The sequence below is a fragment of the Carcharodon carcharias genome, chromosome 10 (genome assembly GCF_017639515.1).
Source record: "Carcharodon carcharias isolate sCarCar2 chromosome 10, sCarCar2.pri, whole genome shotgun sequence".
Taxonomy (NCBI): domain Eukaryota; kingdom Metazoa; phylum Chordata; class Chondrichthyes; order Lamniformes; family Lamnidae; genus Carcharodon; species Carcharodon carcharias.
Window position 1 is genome coordinate 137,175,971 of NC_054476.1, and position 20,787 is coordinate 137,196,757.

The window sequence follows — 20,787 nt, forward strand, 5'->3', positions numbered from 1 at the left end:
GCACAGTACTCCCCAGTGTGGTCTAGCCAAGGTTCTAGGTTAATCTCAGAAGATTGTTATAATTAGTTATTTTGGTAGCAGAGAACTTGAGTATTGCTGAAAAAAAGAGGCATTTTTTGCCGAAGCTTTTCATCTTGTACTCATCAGGATATTTTCTTCTGAAATGTCCTGAGTGCAAGACGAAAAACTTCGACAAAAAAAGTCTTTTTTCAGCAATATGCAGTGTTGTAATTGGTTATAAAAAAAAAAACCTGTACCTCAGTTCTGCAACTCTCGAGAACTGCTGCCTGTAACTCCCTGCTAGACATCAGATATCCTGTAGATGCCCTTCAGCAGGACAGTGGATTTGAATCTTTGCTGTGTTTATTGTTATCTAACAAATTCAATATTTTAGAATTGAAATGGCTCACACAGGAAATGACTAGGCGAATGTATAAATGCTGGTGGGGACATTGCACCTCTGTATGTCTCGTGGGTTTAATTGTCTGTCTGTCTCCTTTCACAGAGCGACGATGGAGAGTCACCTTGACACTCCTTACAACGTCCCTGACGTTGTGGTCACCATTGCCAACAACGATATTGATTTCATTATCAGGTAAATCATGTTTGCTGGGTAGTTCAACTTGTGCCTGTTTCTTTGTGCTGACAGCCTCTTGTCCTGATATATTATTATGTTTTGTGTCAGCTATGTAGTTTGCCAAGTATTCTTATTTATCCACAGGAACCGCAACTGGAAAGCAGTAGGGAAATGCTGAGTGCCCGAACTGTGTGTGTCAGCTTTTCCCCCGGCTCTGAGAGTGACACTTCATCTGAAAGCCCCTTTTCGGCTGACTTTGTTCGTTTGTTTCTAAAACAACTTATTGCTGCTGCACCTTCGGTGATCACGAAAGGGTCTCACCCCTCTGCCGCTGGTATTAACCCAGTGGAGGGTGGGATGCTCCCCATGCAGGGAGTTCGACAACTGTGGTGTGTTTGCTTATGGGCTCCTGGGGTGGGGGGATTGTTCTCTCGTTCAAAGGCACTTAGTGGCTGATTGAGGGGAGACCTGAGAGCCATGCCCTTGCTCTTGCTGCCAACCCTCCTGCCCTGTAGCCCCCACCCCCTCTGAACTTCCTGCCATCACTCATTGTGCCTGAGTCCTTCAGGTGGGCGTAGTTACGGCAGCAGTCACTGTCTCACTGGTGGTGCTGCTGAGTACAGAAGAGTTGCCAGCCTCTGATTGGCTGGCAGCTTTCAGCAGGGGAGACTTCCAGCCCTGGGATCCTTGATCCTGGGGGAAGGCCCATCACTGGCCAGTAAGCTCCTGAGTGGCACAAGATGAGGCAGGACTTCCCGAAAGAGGTGATGGTGATGAGGGGGTCTTGCCGGCTCTCCAGCTGACAGCCGGACCCCCATCGCCTCCACAAGATTCCACCTGTATACTTTGCTTTTTTTCTTGTAGTAAAACGTCCTAAGGCATTTCACAGATATATCAAGCAAATTAGATACCAAATCACATATTGATATTAAGAGAGGCAACCAAAAACTTGTTCAAATGAGGTAAAGGTTTTAAGGGAGTGTCTAAGAGGGGTAGAGAAGGGGAGAGGTTTAGGAGGAGTGTTCTGGAGTTGGGGCCCTGGACAGCTGAGGACATTGCGTTCAGTGGTGGGACAAAGGAAAGCATATAAAATACTCTAAAACCTGCCCCTGTCAGATCACTTTTGTATGGAGGTCTTGAGGAACACGAGCCGACCAATAAGTTTTATGTTTGAAAAAGATGCTAGTGGTGACTAAAGGGTCTACAGAGTAAGTTAATTGAAGCTGTGCTCCAATAATGAATCCTCACTCAATCGTAAGCCCAGCTCAAAGAGTTGGTTTTCTGTATTGATGGAGGGAACTGTGACCCACTGTCCCTTTGTGCAATGCTTGGTATTGGGAGTTGCTGCATCACTTGCACTGGGGGACTGGCAAATAGTTAATGTAAAACTATATATAAGAAAGGGGAGAGAGCATGTCCAGGGAATTAGACCGGTCAGCTTCACGTTGGTAGGAGGAAAATAATGGAATCACTGCAAAGGGAGAGAATAGAAGAGCATCTAGAAATGAAAAATACAATAATGAATAGTCAACATGGATTTCAAAAGGGAAACTCTTTCTCGATCAAACTTATTGAATATTTGAGAAGGTAATAGAGAGTAGACAATGGTTATGCAGTGGTGTTATTTATGGTTGTGCAGTAGATTTAATTCATCTGGATTTTCAAAAGTTCTTGATAAGATGCTGCAAAATGGACCAATCAATAAGGTTAGAGAATGAAAGGTCAAGGGGTAAGTGACAGATGGATTGCTGGTTAGCTTCAAGACAGAAAGCAGAGTGGGAGTAAAGGGTTGCTATTCACACTGGTGGAGGGTGGATGGTTGTGTTCCACAGGGATCAGTGCTTGGGCGCACTACTGTTCATAATTTACGTTAATTTACAATAATGATTTGGACTTTTGAATCAAAAATATGATTTCTAAATTTGGGGATGACATCAAACTCAGGAGCATATTCGATATTGAGATGGACTGCAACAAATGGTATTAATAAACAACAGAATGTGCAAATAATAATGGGAGACAGTGGCATGGTGGTGGCACAGTGGTAATGTCACTGGACGAGTAATTCAAAGGCCCAGGCTAATGCTCTAGTGACGTGAGTTCAGATCCTACCATGGCAGCTGGTGGAATTTAAATTCAATTAATAAATGATCATGAAACTATCATCGATTGACGTTATTTTAAAAAAATGGTTCACTAATGTCCTTTAGGGAAGGAAATCTGCTGTCCTTATCTGGTCTAACCTCCAGACCCACAGCAAAGGGATTGACTCTTAGCTGTCCAATGGCCAGGCCACTCAGTTCAAGGGCAATTATGGATGGGCAACAAATGCTGGCCATGCCCACATCCCATGAAAGAATAAATAAATAAAAACAGCAGATGAAGTTCTTAGATAAATGTGAGGTAGTACATTTTGGTCAGAAGAATAGGGAGATTACTTATTACTTGGAAGGTGCAAGTCTGGGTGAGGTAGAGGAACAGAGGGATCTAGGGGTACAAATACATTAGTCATTAAAAGTTGCTCCACAAGTTAGCAAGATTTTTTTTTAAAAAGGTTTTATTTCTAGAGGGCTAGAATTGAAAAGAAGGGAAGTTATGCTGAACCTGTATCGAACCTTGGCAAGACCACACTGAGGGTACTGTGTTCTGATCACCATATTATAAAAAGGATATAGAGGCACCGGAGAGGGTGCAGAGAGGATTTACTTGGATGATACCAGAAATACATGGGTGTACATATCGAGAAAGGATTTTTAAAAAATTATTTCACAGAATGTGGGTGTCACTGCATTTGGCCAGCATTTGTTACCCATCCCTAACTGCCCTTGAGAAGGTGGTGGTGAGCTGCCTGCTTGAACTGTTGCCGTCCATCTGGTGTAGGAACACCCATAGTGCTGTTAGGAAGGGGGTTTCCAGGATGTTGACAGTGAATATAGTTCCCAGTCAGGATGGTGTGTAGCTTGGAGGGGAAGCTGCAATTGGTGGTGTTCCAGTGGTATTTGACAGGCTGGGTCTCTTCCCTTGAGAAAAGAAGGTTGAGGGATGATCTACTAGAGCTCTTTAAAATTATGAAACATTTTGATTGAGCTGATACAGAGAGAATGTTTCCTCTTGTGGGGAAGAACTTGACTAGAGGCTGTCAACATAAGATAGTCACCAAGAAATCCAATCAGGAATTCAGAAGAAATCTCCTTACCCAGAGAGTGATGAGAATGTGGAACTCGCTACCACATGGAGTGGTTAAAGTGAATCGTATTGTTACATTTAAGGGGAAACTAGACATACAAGGGAGAAGGGAATAGAGGCTTATGATGGTAGATGAGGAAAGCTGGGAGGAGGCTTGAGTGGAGCCTAAACATAGCATGGACTGATTGCACCAAATGGCCTGTTTCTGTGCTGTAAATCTCATGATATGTGTGCTTGGTGTGACTATTGCACACGCGTAATCAAGTAGCATCACTCAAAGAATAGGGTGTTCTCTCTGGGCTGAACAACCTTTATTCCTCTGCCAATGTCAATTAAAAAATCACCTGATGTATCTTACAGCTATTTCTGGGTGTTTACTGTCTGGAATTATGCTGCTGCAATTCCCTCAGTTATAACAGTGACCTTCAATCCAAAAGTGCCCTTCAATCCACAAGTGCTTCATTGCCTGCCAAATGTTTTCAGGTGTCCTAGATGAAAGTCACTATACAAAAGTAAATTTGCTGTTTCTTCAGCAGACTGTTATTTGTGACCTGCTGTCTTCATTTCCCGAAAAACCTTGAGTCAGTACAGATCACTTTTCATGTCCATTGCTTCTGAAACCTGATGTATGAGTAAGCAAAATTGAGATCACAGATGTTTGTGGAGTATATTACAGTCTTGTCTTGCCATAATATTTCAAACATTGCTGTCAGAATACAGCCAGCAAGTGATGGCACTTTCACCATTCTGACTGATCTCATACTTCTGAAGTGTGGAGTGATGTCAGAATAGGTAGGCACTTATTCCAAAATCACATCATTAGTTTTCAAATGTACGCTGATGACACTGAGCTCTACCTCACCATCACCTATCTCGATGACTGATGCCACTAATGCTAAATTATCTGACTGCTTGTCTGACATTCGATACTGGAAGAGCAAATATTTCCTCCAGTTAAATATTGGAAAGACTGAAGATGTTGCCTTCAAACCCCTCTCTGAACTCCATTCCCTAGCAACTACTCCATCTCTCTTCCTGGCAACTATCTGAGACTAAACCAGGTTTGTCTGCAGCCTTTGTGTCATAGTTGACCCCAAGATGAGCTTCTGACCTCACATCTGTACCATCACTAAGACTGTCTATTTCCACCTCTGTAACATTGCCCAAATTTGGCCCTGTCTCAGCTCAGCTGCTGCTGAAACTCTCATTTATGCCTTTGTTACTTCTAGACATAACTATTCCAATGCACCAGGGCTGGTCTCCCACAGCCTACGCTCCGTAAACTCTGCTGTCCATGACCTTGCTCGCACAAAGTCCCATTCACCCCCCTACCCCTGTGCTTGCAGGCCCACGTTGGTTCCCAATCAAGCAATGCCTTGATTTTAAAATTCTAATAAAAACATAAGAACTAGGAGCAGGATTAGGCAATTCAGCCCTTCAAACCTGCTCCACCATTCAAAACGATCATGGCTGATCTAATTTCGGTCTCAACTCCAATTTCCCGCCCTCTCCCCATAACTTTTCAACCCGTTAATAATTAAAAATCTGTCTATCTCCTCCTTAAATTTATTCAGCGTCCCGGCATCCACTGCATTCTGTGGTAGTGAATTCCACAGATTCACGACCCTTTGAGAAAAGTAATTCCTCCTCATCTCTGATTTAAACCTACCACCCCTTAGCATAAAACTATGGCCTCTCGTTCTAGAATGCCCCACAAGGGGAAACATCCACTCCACGTTTACTTTATCTATCCCCTTTAGCATCTTATATAACTCAATTAGATCTCCTCTCATCCTTCTAAACTCTAGCGAGTATAGGCCTAAACTCAATCTCTCTTCATAAGACAAGCCCCGCATCTCTGGAATCAATCTAGTGAACCTCCTCTGAACCGCCTCCAATGCAACTACATCCTTCCTCAAGTAAGGGGACCAAAACTGTGCACAGTACTCCAGGTGTGGGCTCACCAATGCCTTGTACAGTTGCAACAACACTTCCCTATTTTTATACTCTATTCCTTTAGCAATAAATGCCAAAATTCCATTTGCCTTCCTTATTACCTGCATACTAACTTACAGCGATTCATGCACGAGGACACCCAGATCCCTCTGCACTGAAACATTCTGAAGTTTCTCTCCACTTAAATAATAAATCGCCTTTTTATTCTTCCAACCAAAATGGATAACCTCACAGTTATCCACGTTAAACTCCATCTGCCAAATTTTGGCCCATTCACCTAACCTGTCCATATCCATTTGTAAATATCTTATTTCTTTATTGCAACTTACTTTCCCACTATTTTTGGTGTCATCTGCAAATTTAGCTATAGCACCTTCTATCCCTGAATCCAAGTCATTAATTTGGATTGTAAATAGTTGGGGTCCAAGGACCGAACCCTGTGGCACCCCACTAGTTACAGCTTGCCATCCAGAAAAAGACCCATTTATCCCGATTCTCTGCTTCCTGTTGGTTAGCCAATCCTCTATCCAAGCTAATATATTACCCCTAACGCCATGTGATCTTATCTTGTGTATTAGTCTTTTGTGTGGCACCTTATCAAAGGCCTTCTGGAAGTCCAGATATACAACATCTGCAGGATCCCCATTATCCACTTTGCTTGTCACATCTTCAAAGAGCGCTAGCAAATTAGTCAAATACGATTTATTCTTCATAAAACTATGCTGACTGTGATGGATTGCATTTTGACTTTCCAAATGCTTGTTTTCAAATCCCTCCGTGGCCTTGCCCCTTCCCTTCCTTATCACTGTAATTGCCTCCAGTCCCGCATCCTTCAGAGATATCTGTGCTCATCTAATTCTGGTCTGTTGAGTGCCCCAGATTTTAACTGCTGCATTATTGGTGGGCGTACCTTCAGTTGTCTCGGCCCCAAGCTCTGGAATATCCCCTTTAATCCTCGCTGCCTCGCTACCTCTCTTTCTTCCGTTTCATACACTCCTTTAAACTTACCTCTTTGACCAAGCTTTTGACCATCTGCTTTAATATCGCCTTATGTGGCTTGGTACCTAGTTTTGCTTTGTAATGCCCCTGTGAAGCACCTTGGGATATTTTTTCGTGATCATTACTTTAAATATAAGTCATTGTTAGGAGGTCAGAAGCCAAATGGCGTGGAGGAGCAAAGAGACCTGGGAATGCAGACGCATAAACCATTAAAAGTAGCAACTCAGGTTAATAAGGCCACAAATTGTGAGCAAATTACTGCAGATCATTTCTAGATGAATAGAATACAAAAGCAGGGAAGTTGTGATCAGGTCTATAGAACCTTGGTTGGACCAAGTGTCTCCATACTACTGTAGCGGTAGTTAGGCAATGGAGAAAAGGTGTAACCAGAATTGAGAGGGTGTAACTATCAGGAAAGATTGATTAGATTGGGCTGAGGAAACCTGATGGAAGTAGTTATGAAGATGGATGTGGAGAAACAGTGTTTCCACCTCTGGGTGAATCCAGAAAAAAAAGGCATAACTCTAAGATAGCCAGTAACAAATAAAGAATTTAGGAGGAATTTCTTTACACAGAGAGTAGTGTGAGGGCAGGGCTTGCTGCCATATGCAGTGATTAAAGCAGAGTATTTATACTTTAATGAGGAACCTGACACTTAGATGAGGGTTAAGGTGGGAAGAGGCAGTTAGAATGGGAGGAGGCTGAATGGTCTGTTTCTGTGCTGGTGTAATTCTGTGTAACAGTTTTGATGTGCCTTTAATTTCTCACTGTTTTATTTTTGCGATTTGGACAGTTTTGGGCCTGGGAAGGCACAGGTGGGGATGTTGATTGTGCTTGTAGCTGGGTTGCTTGCCAGGCCACTTTCAAGGTCCTTGAGTGTAGGTCTATAGATATGAGAGGCTGTAGGACGTTAGTGAACTACGTGGAGTTTACGTGGAGCCCGACAACTTCCATGTTGCCTTTTTTGGGGTATTAGCCTATGAATTACCAGATTTATTGCAGGTAATTTCACAATTTACCATCGTTGGATTTCCACTTCCTTTGGTGTGAGGAATGGCTGGCTCTAATTTTAATGTTCTGCTCCTTTGTTCTGGACTTCCCACCAGAAGAAATTGTTTATCTTTATCTATCCTATCAACTCCTTGCATTTTAAACACCTAAAATACATCACTCTAATCCTCTGTACCAAAGGGAGTTCAGTCCTAATCTATTTAACCATTTTAACTTTGATATCATTCTGATGACTGCACCCCTTCCAAGAGTAGTATATCCTTCCTCGGGAGGGGCACTTAGAACTCAGAGCAGTACTCTAGTTTGGACCTGACTGGAGCTTTATATAACTATAGAACAGCCAGCCTTTTTGTATTCCCGTTACATTGCGATAATGGCCATTAACTTTTTTGCCCTCTTTTCGTACCCATTACTTTTGGTTTCTAAGGGAACAGTAAGCAACGAGTGTCATATTGAAGGCTGCAGTGTTAGTGGCTGTGACATGCTGTCGACTGTGCCATGCCAGAGTTAGTGAAATCAGTGGATCAGTTAGTGTGCATGAGTCAGCTTTGCACAGTGAAACGCTAGCATGGCATGTGATTGCAAAAGGATTGCTGCTTCAGTTTGAATGTGTGTCACGACTATTGGTGTTTGAAAGCACTGTGTCGTTATTCACTCTAGCACAGCTTTCAACTCACCTGCTCCTTGACCATGGAATTAAAGATTTGGAAATAGAAAGTTAAACTGGTGGCTAGTCAGCTAATATTGCTGTCTTTTCTTTCTTGGGATGTTGGTGTCATTGAAAAAGTCAGTGTTTGTTGTCTGTTTGTAATTGCCCTTGAACTTGGCTTGCTAGACCCTTTCAGAGGGCTGGTGTCACATATAGGACAGACCAGGTAAGGACGGCAGATTAAAAATAAAACCAAAAAACTGTGGATGCTGGAAATCCAAAACAAAAACAGAAATACCTGGAAAAACTCACCGGTTCTGGCAGCATTGGCGGAGAAGAGCAAAGTTGACGTTTCGAGTCCTCATGACCCTTCAACAGAACAGATTCATGAACCAGATGGGTTTTTACTACAATTGGTGATGGTTGTCATGGTCACCATTATTAGCTTTATATTCCAGGTTTATTAATTTGTATTCTAGCTGCCATAGTGGGATTTGAACTCGTGTCCCCAGAGCATTAGCTTGGGCCTCTGGATTACTAGTCCAGTGACATTACCACTACGCCACTGTTTTCTCCTAACATGCGACCTGAAAATGACGGAGGAAACTCCAGGTTAGCTTCCATGATTGCACACTGGCTTTAGGCAGGGATAGCTGCAGAGCATGGAAGGGGCTGGCCTATCTCAGCCCTTACTGTGATGTTACCCAGGTTTGTCATGGGAACAGGCTGCAATAATAATGCAGCAACAAAGATTCAAACAGGCGAAAGTAACAATGGATGAAAAATATTTTAAAGGCAAGAAGAATGTCAAGCTATCTTTTCCCCTTCACCTGTTGTGTTTATTCCTGTTGACTGGATGTTTACTCCATCTAATTTGCTCTTCAGTCAGTAAATTTTGCCATAATTGTAAACAGCACTAAATGAATGTCAGATGGACTGTCTGGCAGTCTGCCACGATTCAAAATTAAAAAGACCGAGGACTGGAGCAGGGTTCTAGGAAAAGGATCAAACCATTTTACTAAACTGACTGGTTTGGCTGAGCAAGCCACGCAGAAACCTGAAATCTCTCAAGTAGCACAGGATGAGCAGACACTTCCTGCTTTCCTAATGGGGACCAAAATAAAATGTGACTTTATCTGCCGATGGTGCCCAAACAGGACAGTGCACAAGGCCAGCTTATGTATGGTGCAGTGAAATTGTCAGTTGTAAGCAATCCATCATGTGCTGTTTGTTGCTTATACCAGGAAACATCAAAGTGCAGTATAGTTTGGTAACATGTGACATTACAATGACATGCTGTTGAGGTGGGCTGGCTATAATCAACTGCACACTGACAAACTGTTATTCAGCGCCTTTCATAACATCGAGACATCCCAATGTTCTTCCCAGTCATTGCAGTAATGTGTAATCACTATGGTAATGCAGAAAACGTGGCAGCTAATTTGTGCATAGTAAAATCCCACAAACAGCAATAAGACAATTAGCCCATTAACCTGTTGGTTGAGGGATAAATATTGGCCAGGACACTGAAAACCCATGCTCTCATTTGAATAGTACCATTGGATCTTTTAGTTTAACATCTCATAGGAAAGACCATACCTCTGACACTGCAGCACTGCCTCCATATTGCACTGGAGTGTCATCTTGGATTATGTGCTTGTTTTTATAGATATAAAATTAGCTGTAAAAATGTCTTTTTAAAGAAAAGTCATGAAAGGCTTTCTATAAAAATGGATGGGACCACTGGGGAAACAGGATTTCAGGCAGCTTGAGCTCACTGCAAAGGAAACTCTTCAAAGGAGTTGTCCAATCACTGGCCCATCCTGGAACTAACTGTAGAAATCAGGAAATTCTCTAGATTGTGGTGAATTACCTAATCTCAGGAAAGGTTGATTGTGGAGCTGTTATGATGGGCCCGGACTAAGGAGGGGAGTAGTCAACCAAGGCTTCCATTCCTGATTGTTACCCTGCAATCCACCCATGAAAGTTGCTTGTGTGGAGGTCAGGAAAGAGTAGGATTGAGCTGCGCTTCAATATTTCCCTCCTGTCGCCCAGCCAAATACCCCTCACCGCTGAGGCCACACATGAAGAAGGGATAATCGAGTGAGGTACGAGAGAGACAGTCTGTCTAACCCAGCCCCAGAATAGCCCACCGCCTTCAGAAAAAAAGGTTGTAGGGGGTATAATTATTTGAAAACAAATCTTTTTGTTCTTGTGTAAATCCTATTAATCCACACAAAGGGACTTTCTTTTGAGGTTTTCTTCTGTATGTGGAACCGGGTCTGAGAGGTGAACATGCTTGACTTGATTTGGAAACAAATGAGAATAAATTTACATTGAAAATGGCTTTCACTAAGAGAACACAGCCCTTACTAAATATGGTGACGGGGTGAACACAGTTACTGCATGTGGATCATTATGGTAACCACTGAGTCAGATTGACAGAGAAGATCAAATGAGCTGTCACAATGTTTTTTTTCCTGGTCAGGGTGCTGTCTCAGCAGGTTTGCATCTTACATTTGGCAAGCAATAAGGCAGTGAGCTGCAGTAAGTGGTAAAGCCTGCAGTTAATAAAGTGGGCGGTGACAGCTGATCTGTCAGATCATAGATATATTGCTTTTCCTGATAGTAGGCAGGCATTAAAAGGGGCACATTTACAAGATCATAGATATTTAGCAGGAGAAGAGGTACAAAGTGCACTGTCAGAGAGTCAAAAGACAAACGGTAAGACTTGTGCAGATTGTGATTTTCAAGTTAATGTATAGTAATAGAAAAGCACATTGGATTCCTGCAGCTGCTGTACAATACAACATATGTACTATACTTCACAACACAATTTCCCTTTCACAAAACCACATTGACTCTTCCTGATTGTCTTATGATTTTTTTAATATCCTCCTATTACCACCTTAATAATGGATTCTAGCATGTTTCCCTTGACAGCATCATATAAATGCAAGCTGCTGTTATCAGGAGCTTTATGGGAATATCCATATTGAACTTCGTGGTAAGGGCTGCAGTACAGAAGTATTTGTTCTGCCTTGTCAATAAGGCAGCTTTTAGTACCCATTCCTAGTTGCCCTGAAGTGATGATGGAGGGCCTTTTTGAACTAATGTGGGCTTTGCAGCGAGGGTGTTAGGTCGGGAATTCTAGGATATGGATCCAGCAATGATGAAGGAATATGCCCTAGTGGGGATTGTAGATGACTTGGAGGGAAACTTGGAGCTGTTGCTCTGTCTTGGTGGTACAGGTTGAAGAAAGAGAGAAGCTATTGAAATAACTTCGGGAAAGTGATGTAGTACACCCTGTAGGTGGTATGTACTGCAGCCACAGTGCACTGGTAGTGGAGTGGGCTGGATATTGAGGTCAGTGGTAGGAACACAATCAGGTAGTGTTGGGTTTTTTGGGTGTTCTTGTGGCTGTACCCATCCAGATGGGTGACAAGTTGCACTCCTTGTAGATGGTGATTAGACTTTTTGGGGGGGGTGGGGGAGAGTGGGGGGGTTTTGGTGGGGGGGGTTGTGGGGCTGGGGGGGAGTTGATGCTGGTCAGGGGGTGAGCTACTCTTTGCAGAGCAAGCAGCCTGTGCTTGGAGCTGAGGTGTTAATCAGGCTGGTTCAATTAGAACCTTTGGTCAGTCATGAGCCCTTCAAGGTGTGGCACACATGACATGTTGAGCGGTAAGAGTAGATGACTGGGCATTCTCTTATTCTTGATCATTACCTGGCACTTACATGGTGTGCATGTTGCCTGGCACTTGTCAGCTCAAGCCTGCATTGCTCAAGTCTTTCCGGTGTAAGCTGATTTGTGAATGGTGCTGAACACTGCAGAGCTCTCACTGAACAGCTCCACTCCTGGGGGTAGGTCATTGATGAAGCAGCTGAAGATGGCTAAGCCAAGTACACTTCCCTGAGGAGCTTTGGCAGTAATATCTTGGGCTTGTGCTGGCAGGCTTCCCATACCCACCGTCATCTTCCTGTGTCTTCACTGGAGGGTTTTATCAAAGGTCTTGTTAATTTAAAATCAAATTATGTCCTGAACAAGGGCTGAATTGGGGTAGGTTTTACAATCAATATCATTTTTTGTGTTTTATGCAGAAAAATGACAGCAGAGCAAAATAGTGTATTGATCATTAGATGAGGATCTTTACAGTATTAGGATTCAAAGGCTCATGGTCATTAGAGTACATCATTGTGCTAATGAGATATGGCATTGGACTATTCTTAAACTTTAATTGTTTTACATCTTAATTCAGTTGGTAACTGGTAGCGCTTATTGGGGTTTCTCTTTGACCCTCAGTGACTTCAGTTGTACTTGGACCTCTTGACATTTTTTTGGTCAAATGCTGCCTTGTTGTTGAGGGCAGGCACTGTCCTTGAAAACATTCTGTTCTGGTGTCCGAATCTAAGTGATTCTGGTGGAACCCAAGCTGAGCATTGGGAAGCAGCTTATCAGTGAGTAGGTGCCACTGTTACTGACCCTTTACTGATAATTGGAGTAAGGTTGATTTGGGTGGGAATTAACTGGGTTTAATGTCTTTTTTTTGTGGATTGTTCCACATGCACCACTGCTGCTGTTCCCCAATTCCCAGACTTTAGTGCGTATTTTAGGATGGGTAAACTGCTACATTATCTGAATATGTCTCAAATTTCACCCCCCTTTACCAGAATTCGTTACTTTTCCATCAAAAAGGATAGATTTTTCAGACCCTTAGCTTTTATTCTTAACTTAAATGATCACTTGGATCTGAACTACTGAAACTGGTCGTACAAGTGCTTGATAATCATGCTGAACTTTTAATCAATCATGCCTAAATTTATTGATAAAAGAAACTTATCTTTTCACATTGATTTTGGTGATTAAAAGCCATCCACAGCCCTGCCAAACCTTTCCCCCTCAGGATAGCTCTCGTAGAAACAAGCTCAAATGAAATGTTCACAGAATTGACATTTGCCGGGTGCTGATGGACAGGTCTGGTTTGCCGGGCGCTGATGGACAGAGGGGTTAGACCTGAATACTGAGGCAGGAGATTGTAATGCAGGTCGTGTCCTGTCGTTTTTACTGTAGGATCTCGGACCGCGGCGGCGGGATTCCCCATGATATCATCGCCAAAGTGACAGACTATCACTTCACCACAGCTGAGGAGAGCTCTCAGGATCCCAGGATGAACGCCTTTTATGGCCACACAGTCAACAGTGGCCCACAGTCGGGACCGATGCATGGGTAAGAAATGAGAGGGATGATAATGGGATCTTGGGTCAGGAAAACCCGCCAGCATTCTGCATGGGCAATCACAGCCAGTTTTGGAGGCCCTACCTGTGATTCAATGAGTAAATAAAGAAATCCAGGTTAAGTTACACACTGGCAGAGAGTTTGCACTGTACAGAAGTGGCTTATAATAAGTACAGGGTAGCCTCACTACCAGACATGGGAATATAGAAACAGAAGGAGGCCATTCAGCCCTTCTAACCTGTTCTGCTAGTCACTTAGAGCACTGCTGATCTATATCATTACACTCTTTGCCCATCCTGGTTCCACGTACCTTAACAGCCAAAGTCTAATGTTTAGCTGCAGCGTTTTCATTTCAGTCAGCTGCTGAGTAAAGGATTTCTTTGAATTTGTGTCAATCGATGATAAAATCCTCAACTTCATTTCTGATCCTTTTTGGCTCTAATTTCAATAATCTTAGTAAAACAAACCCTCTCTGTGCTGCTGCAATCTGGTTAGCTATTAGGTCAGCTTCACAGTGTTGGATTTCCCTGGTGATTCTTGTCAATTTGTCCACCACCAAATCTGTGAACGATGGGGAGAATCCCTGCTTACAAGTCTATTGGTCTTAAAGGCCCTGATTGTATCTCTCCCATTGTCTTATATGAGCTCTATAATTTCTCTCACTCCCACTCTACCATTGGTTTCTCCATGGGAGCTTGTTGATGTTCACACCATCCTTCGTGGATCAAGCTCATTCACTTTGGATTCTTTACCCTAAATCACATCGAAATACATTTCCCCAGAAGTTTAAATCATTTGATTTGCTACAGGAGAATGCTATAGAGAGTTGCAAACCATCACATCCTGGGCTGAAAATGGAATAAAGCTAATCTCCACGAGTTCAAAATGTATGTCCAGTTCAGGTTGCGCGCCCCCCCACCCCCCCCCGGCCGGGGTCACGTAGCACTGGATTTCAGTGATGTGATTCAATTGAACCAATCTGCTATCCATGCACACCCATCATTGGCCTCATAATGGAATAAATGTCTCTCCTAACTCGTGCTATACACCTGACCAAAGATTAACATGCGATAGGAAAATCTCTGGGTAAATATGATGTTGATGAATCATTAGAGTGTTTGCACAGCTCAGGGTCTCATCTGTCTACTTTAACCTGTTGCTACCAAATGATACTCTGAAGCATTTATGGTCTGTACGTATCACATCTTTAAGTATCTGATATCTATTAATATATTGAAACAGTTGTAGCCACAGCAAATTCAGACAGACATGTTTATACTGAAACCAGCCTATGTAAATCTCACATTATCCCACCCATGGAGACTGTTTACCAGCTCCTCTGCCTAGAGAGATTGTTACACCCCGACTAACTCTACCTTTCAGCTTGCCAGCATAAGTTAAGTCAAAGTATTATATAAATAAAAGGATAGATTGTGTGGCTTTAAAATAGGGACTAAATGTATCTGCACATCCTAACCGATTGCTCCCCTAGCCTCAAACTCTCTTTCACTTTGATGACATTACCTTGATGACTACACATTGCTTTCACTCCCCATGGCCAACACCATGGGAGATATTCCATATAAAGCAACTTGTGGGAAATCCTTTTTGCATTCGTAGTGTGCTTGACGAGTTAAAGGGGGACCCTGATCAGTGGTGGTTGTCATCCTGTTGCCAGTGAGCCCATGACTGGTTCCCATGTAGAAATCGCACATTACCTGGCATGCCCATCCCTCACAGGCGGCCTTCACTTGACAGCCTGGCTTTGGCCCAGTTTGCATAAGAGCAATAACTTTTAAAAGGGACGGTGCAGAGGGCTATTAATAGCAGCAGCGTTTGGATGACAGTCTGTAATGAGAACTGATTTTAATTCCTGTGAGACTTGGATGAACTGAATCTAAAAAACGAAGCAAACCTCGAGGACCGGAACAAGCCCGTTTCGAATACTTTTTTGAAAGATTAGAGACTCAGCTAGTTAAAGTGATTCTTATATTAATTTTTAGGAAATTGTTGACCAGCAGTTGGCCAATTGGATGATGTCCATTTTTGCTTTGCTGCAACAGTGGGTCTATTGTCCTGTTTTCAGAGGCTTATTGGTCACCTGATTCCCAACTGAGCCGAATTAATCAGACCTGTTGCCAAAAACTGGTTACACTTTCTCCGTCTGTCTTCACTTCAGTTAGGTAAGTTTAATTCGTGCTTTTGAGACCTCTTGACCACCCCATCCCCCGCTTCCTGCTTCTAGTCAGGTAGGAGACCACTAGTGTCCCCCTGCTTTCTGAGCCTAAGGAAAGCAGGTCAACAGAATTCCCGCTAGGACTTTCTCTTCAGAAATCCAGGCACCCGGTCTTGCTGCACAGCACCCTCCCCTACCCACTGAGCTCCTATATCATCAATGTCTAGTTGTAAAATGTGTTGCGACATTGAGCCAGACGCACTCAAATTTTGATCCCCTTGTTTTTTGTTGATTCAACTAGCCACTGACCATTTACCCCATCTCCCCAGGCTGGGGAAGGTGGAGAAATCAGCCGGAATTCCTGTGCCCGATTGAGATCTCGTGACCACTACTGTCGACCTTGCCATTGACTGAGGACCACTGGGCGAGAGCAGGGTTCAGCTTTGTTGCTGTTCCCCAACAACTCACTGTCAAACTTCGCACCTGTACATAGGCCAGCTGAACTGTGTACAGGGAGGGGTGACTCACCCCCTGCCTGCGCCATGTCCCAGTATCAGTTATTACCCCCAGAGATATGGGAAAGGCTGAAAACCGGAGAAGTAATTTTAAGATTGAGAGTCTGATCAAACCGTGAGTGGCTCCGTCAGAGTGATGGAAAATGCTGACCCAGCATCTTCCATTCTGCCTTATCACCAAAGCCACATTTTTAAAAATCAGCTTTTGTTTTAGAAATGCTGAGGGAATAGTAAAAACATCTGTCAACGGCGAATCATCTTAATTCCTTCATCTTAAATTCTCACAGCCCAAACTAGAACTATTCTACCCCAATAATTCAAAAATACTTCTTGCATAAAGGCATTGAATTCTTCAATCATTTGAATTAAGTAATTTGGAAAGTGAGAATCCAGACACTATTAATTCTGTAAGTAATCTGTACAGGTGAGGTGGGAAGTCCAGGGGTGTAGATAGGATGCACAGTGCTATTGATTTTTCCCATGTTTGGGTGGGGGCTGGGAATTGGACAGTTTTGGGAGGATGGGAGAAGATCCTTGATCTTCTGGGATTCTTCTCCATGTAACTTACACCCCAATTGGAATTTGGGTTATGGGCAACCCCCTCCCCCATCTGGGTAAGACTTTGGAAGTGTCTAGGAAGGGGAGTTGGGGTGTTCCTTGGCTATCCCAGGAACTTGACCCAGGAGGACACTTGCTCGACCCGCTGCTCTACTAAGGAAGGTCCCAATCAAAGGTAATCAATCCAGAGGGAATTCTCCCTTAAGAACATTGGAGAAAACTCACCTATCCCTAGCTCCTTCTGGCTCTCGGCTTCTCTTATTCTTTCATGGGCTGTAAGTGTCGCTGGCAAGACCAGCATTTGTTGCCCATCCCTAATTGCCTTCGAGGCGCACCTCTCTGCCGGAGCTGCAGGTTGCCACAGCAACACTGCTAGCACAGCCAAGTGGCCCCAGCAATGACCCCATAGCTGCAAATTCAATACAGGCAGCAGATCATGTGGTGATGCCAGTGTGTACAGTGCGGCAAGGAAGAACATTGTGTAAGGCCAATGTGCAGAGACAGTGGATGCGATGAACGGTGTTGTAAGAGCAGTGTGTAATATGTATTTCTACACATTGGTAAATGTATTTTTCAATGTTTTTACTTTGTTCCTGTACAGTACAGGGAGTGCAGTATTGTCAGAAGTGCAGTTATTTAGATGAGACGTTAAACTGAGGCACAGTGTGCCTCTGAGGTGGATGCTAAAAACTTCATGGAATTATTTGAAGAGCAGGAAAGTTTTCCCCAATATCGTAGCCAATATTTCAAACCAGCATCAGTAAAAACAGATTATCTGATCATTGCTGTATGTGAGAGCTCCCTGAGCACAAACTGGCTGCTGCGTTTTCTACATTACAATGGTGAATAAGCTTCAAAAGTACTTCATTGGCTGTGTCCTGCGGTTGTGAAAAACACTAAATAAGAGATTATACCTAGCAGGAAAGGCTGAACAAGCTGGAACTCTTTTTTTTCTCCTCTCTAGAAAAGGGATAATGAAGGGGCTGATCTGATTGAGGTCTTCAAGATTATGAAGATGGACAAAGCGAAGTTTCTACTTGTAAGGGAGACCAGACAAGGAGCCATAAATATAAGATGGTCACTGATTATTCCAATAGGGAATTCTTGACAAACTTCTTTATCCAGAAAGTGGTTAGAATGTGGAATGTAGTTGAGATGAATGGTTTGGCTGCATTTAAAGGAAAACTAATTAAGTACATGAGGGGGAAAGGAATAGAAGGATGGGGTGAGATGAAGAGAGGTGGGAGGAAGCTTATGTGGAGCATAAACACAGACGTTGACCTGTTGCATCGAATGGCCTGTTTCTATGCTGTGAAACCTGTTTTTTGGATATTAATCAGACCGGTTCCATTAATGCTGAGATAATCACTTTGCTGCATTTTCCATCAATTTAGTTGCCATTAACCCTGAAGTTTCCACATTAGCCCTAACTCAAAACAAGTTGATATCAGTAGCGAACGATTGATTAACATTTTAGTCAGTAAATGAATCAATATGTGTACATGGGCACGTGAGTAAATTAAATTACTGGCAAAGTGTGATTGTGGAATAACCTGAACTTCTATTCTGATATATTCAGAATGAACAATGGAGAAATCCTGTAAACTAATAGACAGGAGCACATCAGGCAGTTAATGGAATTGTTTGTTTAATGCTCTACAGGTGTATTGTCCCCTTTTGCATCTGATAAATTCTCTGAACAGGCTGCAGTAATAAAGCTGTCCTTTCTGTTGCTTGTCCAGGTTTGGCTTTGGCTTGCCCACCTCCTGTGCTTATGCCAAGTACCTGGGAGGGTCTCTGTCCATTCAGTCCATGCAAGGCATCGGAACAGACGTGTATCTGCGCCTCAAGCACATCGATGGGAAAGAAGAAAGTTTCCGCATCTAGCTAATCAGTTTAATCCTCTGATGTGGAGATTATTGATAAGTGGTTGTATAGCATTATCCCTAAGCTCCAAATACAACTGGACATAAACTCCCAATAATTCTGAAGAACTGCTTTTGGATATGAAGGAAGTAGAAAAAGTCTGGGGGAAGGCCATCTCAGCATCGCTTGCATACTAGAGAGTGGAGTGAAGGAGCCCTGATTGATGGTGAAAGGAGGGATTGCTGGGGGAAAAAAAAAAACTTACAGGACTATTAAGTTATTCAGCTTGGCTTGAATGGATTTTGAATCAGAAGAGAGGACTCACATGACTGAACTGATGCTGAAGATGGTGGCTGGGTGAACTGTCTCATACAGTGATCAGTCACTTGGCCAGCAGTGCCCTCTGCTGGTTTGTGTCTGCATTTTCTTTCCAGGCAAATGGTTGATCATTGAAGACTAGAGTGGAAGCAGAAAAGAAAATCCCAACCCACATAAACAAAACAGAACACTTTTTAACCCTTTGGATGTAGAGAAACATTTATTTACTACAGTTTAATACAAGCATAGTACAATAATTTCTGAATTTTAATCTTTTATAAGAATTGATGTTAACTTTCTGTATTTGACAATCAGAGGCTACCCATTTTCCTACTGAAACTGCAGTTTGTTCTGCATTGCAGAAATTTGAATATTAACACTCACCCTGTGTGTCGTGAGAAGAAAAATGGTTTTCATTCTGGATAATACCAAAAAAAAAGTTCAGTGTAAATGCCATTCCTTTAATTTGTTATCAGTTGAAATTGCAGTAATTTTCAGTGCTGGTGCTCCCTGTTTAATCTGAAGCTGCTGCCCACAGATTAGAATGATGGGGTTCTCTAGTCATCTGAAGTGCAGGCACTGCAGGAATGACCTGCTGAAAGGAAATAGCCAATTTGGAATGAGTCTAAAGGAATTGTTCGCACATAGTTACCACACCATAACAATGACCCAGATGTTATTACAGATTCCTGATGTGTCGATTCACTTTCCAAACCATCATAGCTTGCAGCAGCAACTTATATGGTTAAGCCATCTAAGGCTCCTATGCTTAAAGTTAACTTAATCTGACCATTTACGCATAGATGCTCTGACGACTTGCCATGCTGTGGCTCTTTCTCAGGACCTTTTTATGCTGAGGTTGGGCCCCACTCCTGATATTACGTCGAGACACAGGCCAGTGTAATTGCGCCAATTCCTGAGGTTTCAATTTTCATCCTCCGAAAAGCTTCCTGACTCTCATCAATTTTCCTGTTTTCCCCGTCGACTCTGTCTAACAACGAATACCACGTTACAGGACAAGACTTTATAAGTGTTGGAATGGCGGCTTGAAAGGCACTGGAAGCTGTGAAACATCCAGGATGCAAATACAATGGCGACTGCGGAAAACCCTTAATACAAATAACACATGGTTTAAAGAGTTCATTCCTTTTAGCACAGAGAAAAAGATGGCTACTTTGATCAGAATTGGTATTTTTGTGTGAGTAACCCTATTCCCATCCACAAATAATAAAGAAAACACATTTGATATCTAAAAATGTTCATTTTTTCTGAACAGGTTAAAGCGTAGTGAATTCCTGCTATGACTTAATTATTTTAAATTGCATTTAATGTTCAGAAAGAAGTCAAAATAAAACTTGGGACATTAGTTCTCTTTACGTGAAGTAATATTTTAATACCTTGTTTGCTTTCAAAGTTAAATGAGTCTCATTATAGGCCCAGAATTTTCTGATGTAATAACAGAAGATAATTTTCTTTTTGCTGAAGACTGCTAGTTATTGCAGATTTATCGATGTACAGCAAAAACCTGTGTATTTATGGTATTGAATATAGTGAATAATTATCAATAAATTGCCACAAAGAAGAAAAGATAAGTCTGGTGCTACAAAAATATCAAATTGTGTTCCTGATAGGTAATATCTAGAAGCTGGGTAAAAGTACAACTATCAGGAAATGTCACAAAAATGAGATGTCATTCATAAAAGCTACTGAGAAATCTGCACTGCAGTGCTGTTTTTAGGCTGC

General features: G+C 42.6%; 1 protein-coding gene across 1 annotated transcript in view; it reads left to right on the forward strand.

Annotated features, from left to right (window-relative positions):
• The window catches only part of bckdk (branched chain ketoacid dehydrogenase kinase), a 69,081-nt gene extending 48,671 nt beyond the window's left edge, over positions 1–20,410 (forward strand). Inside the window, exons 8-10 of the mRNA XM_041196693.1 lie at positions 506–595; positions 13,447–13,602; positions 18,603–20,410. Coding sequence (XP_041052627.1) covers positions 506–595; positions 13,447–13,602; positions 18,603–18,747 — 391 coding nt within the window. The 3' untranslated portion in view covers positions 18,748–20,410. The remainder of the gene's footprint in view (positions 1–505; positions 596–13,446; positions 13,603–18,602) is intronic.
• Positions 20,411–20,787: the final 377 nt, after the last annotated feature.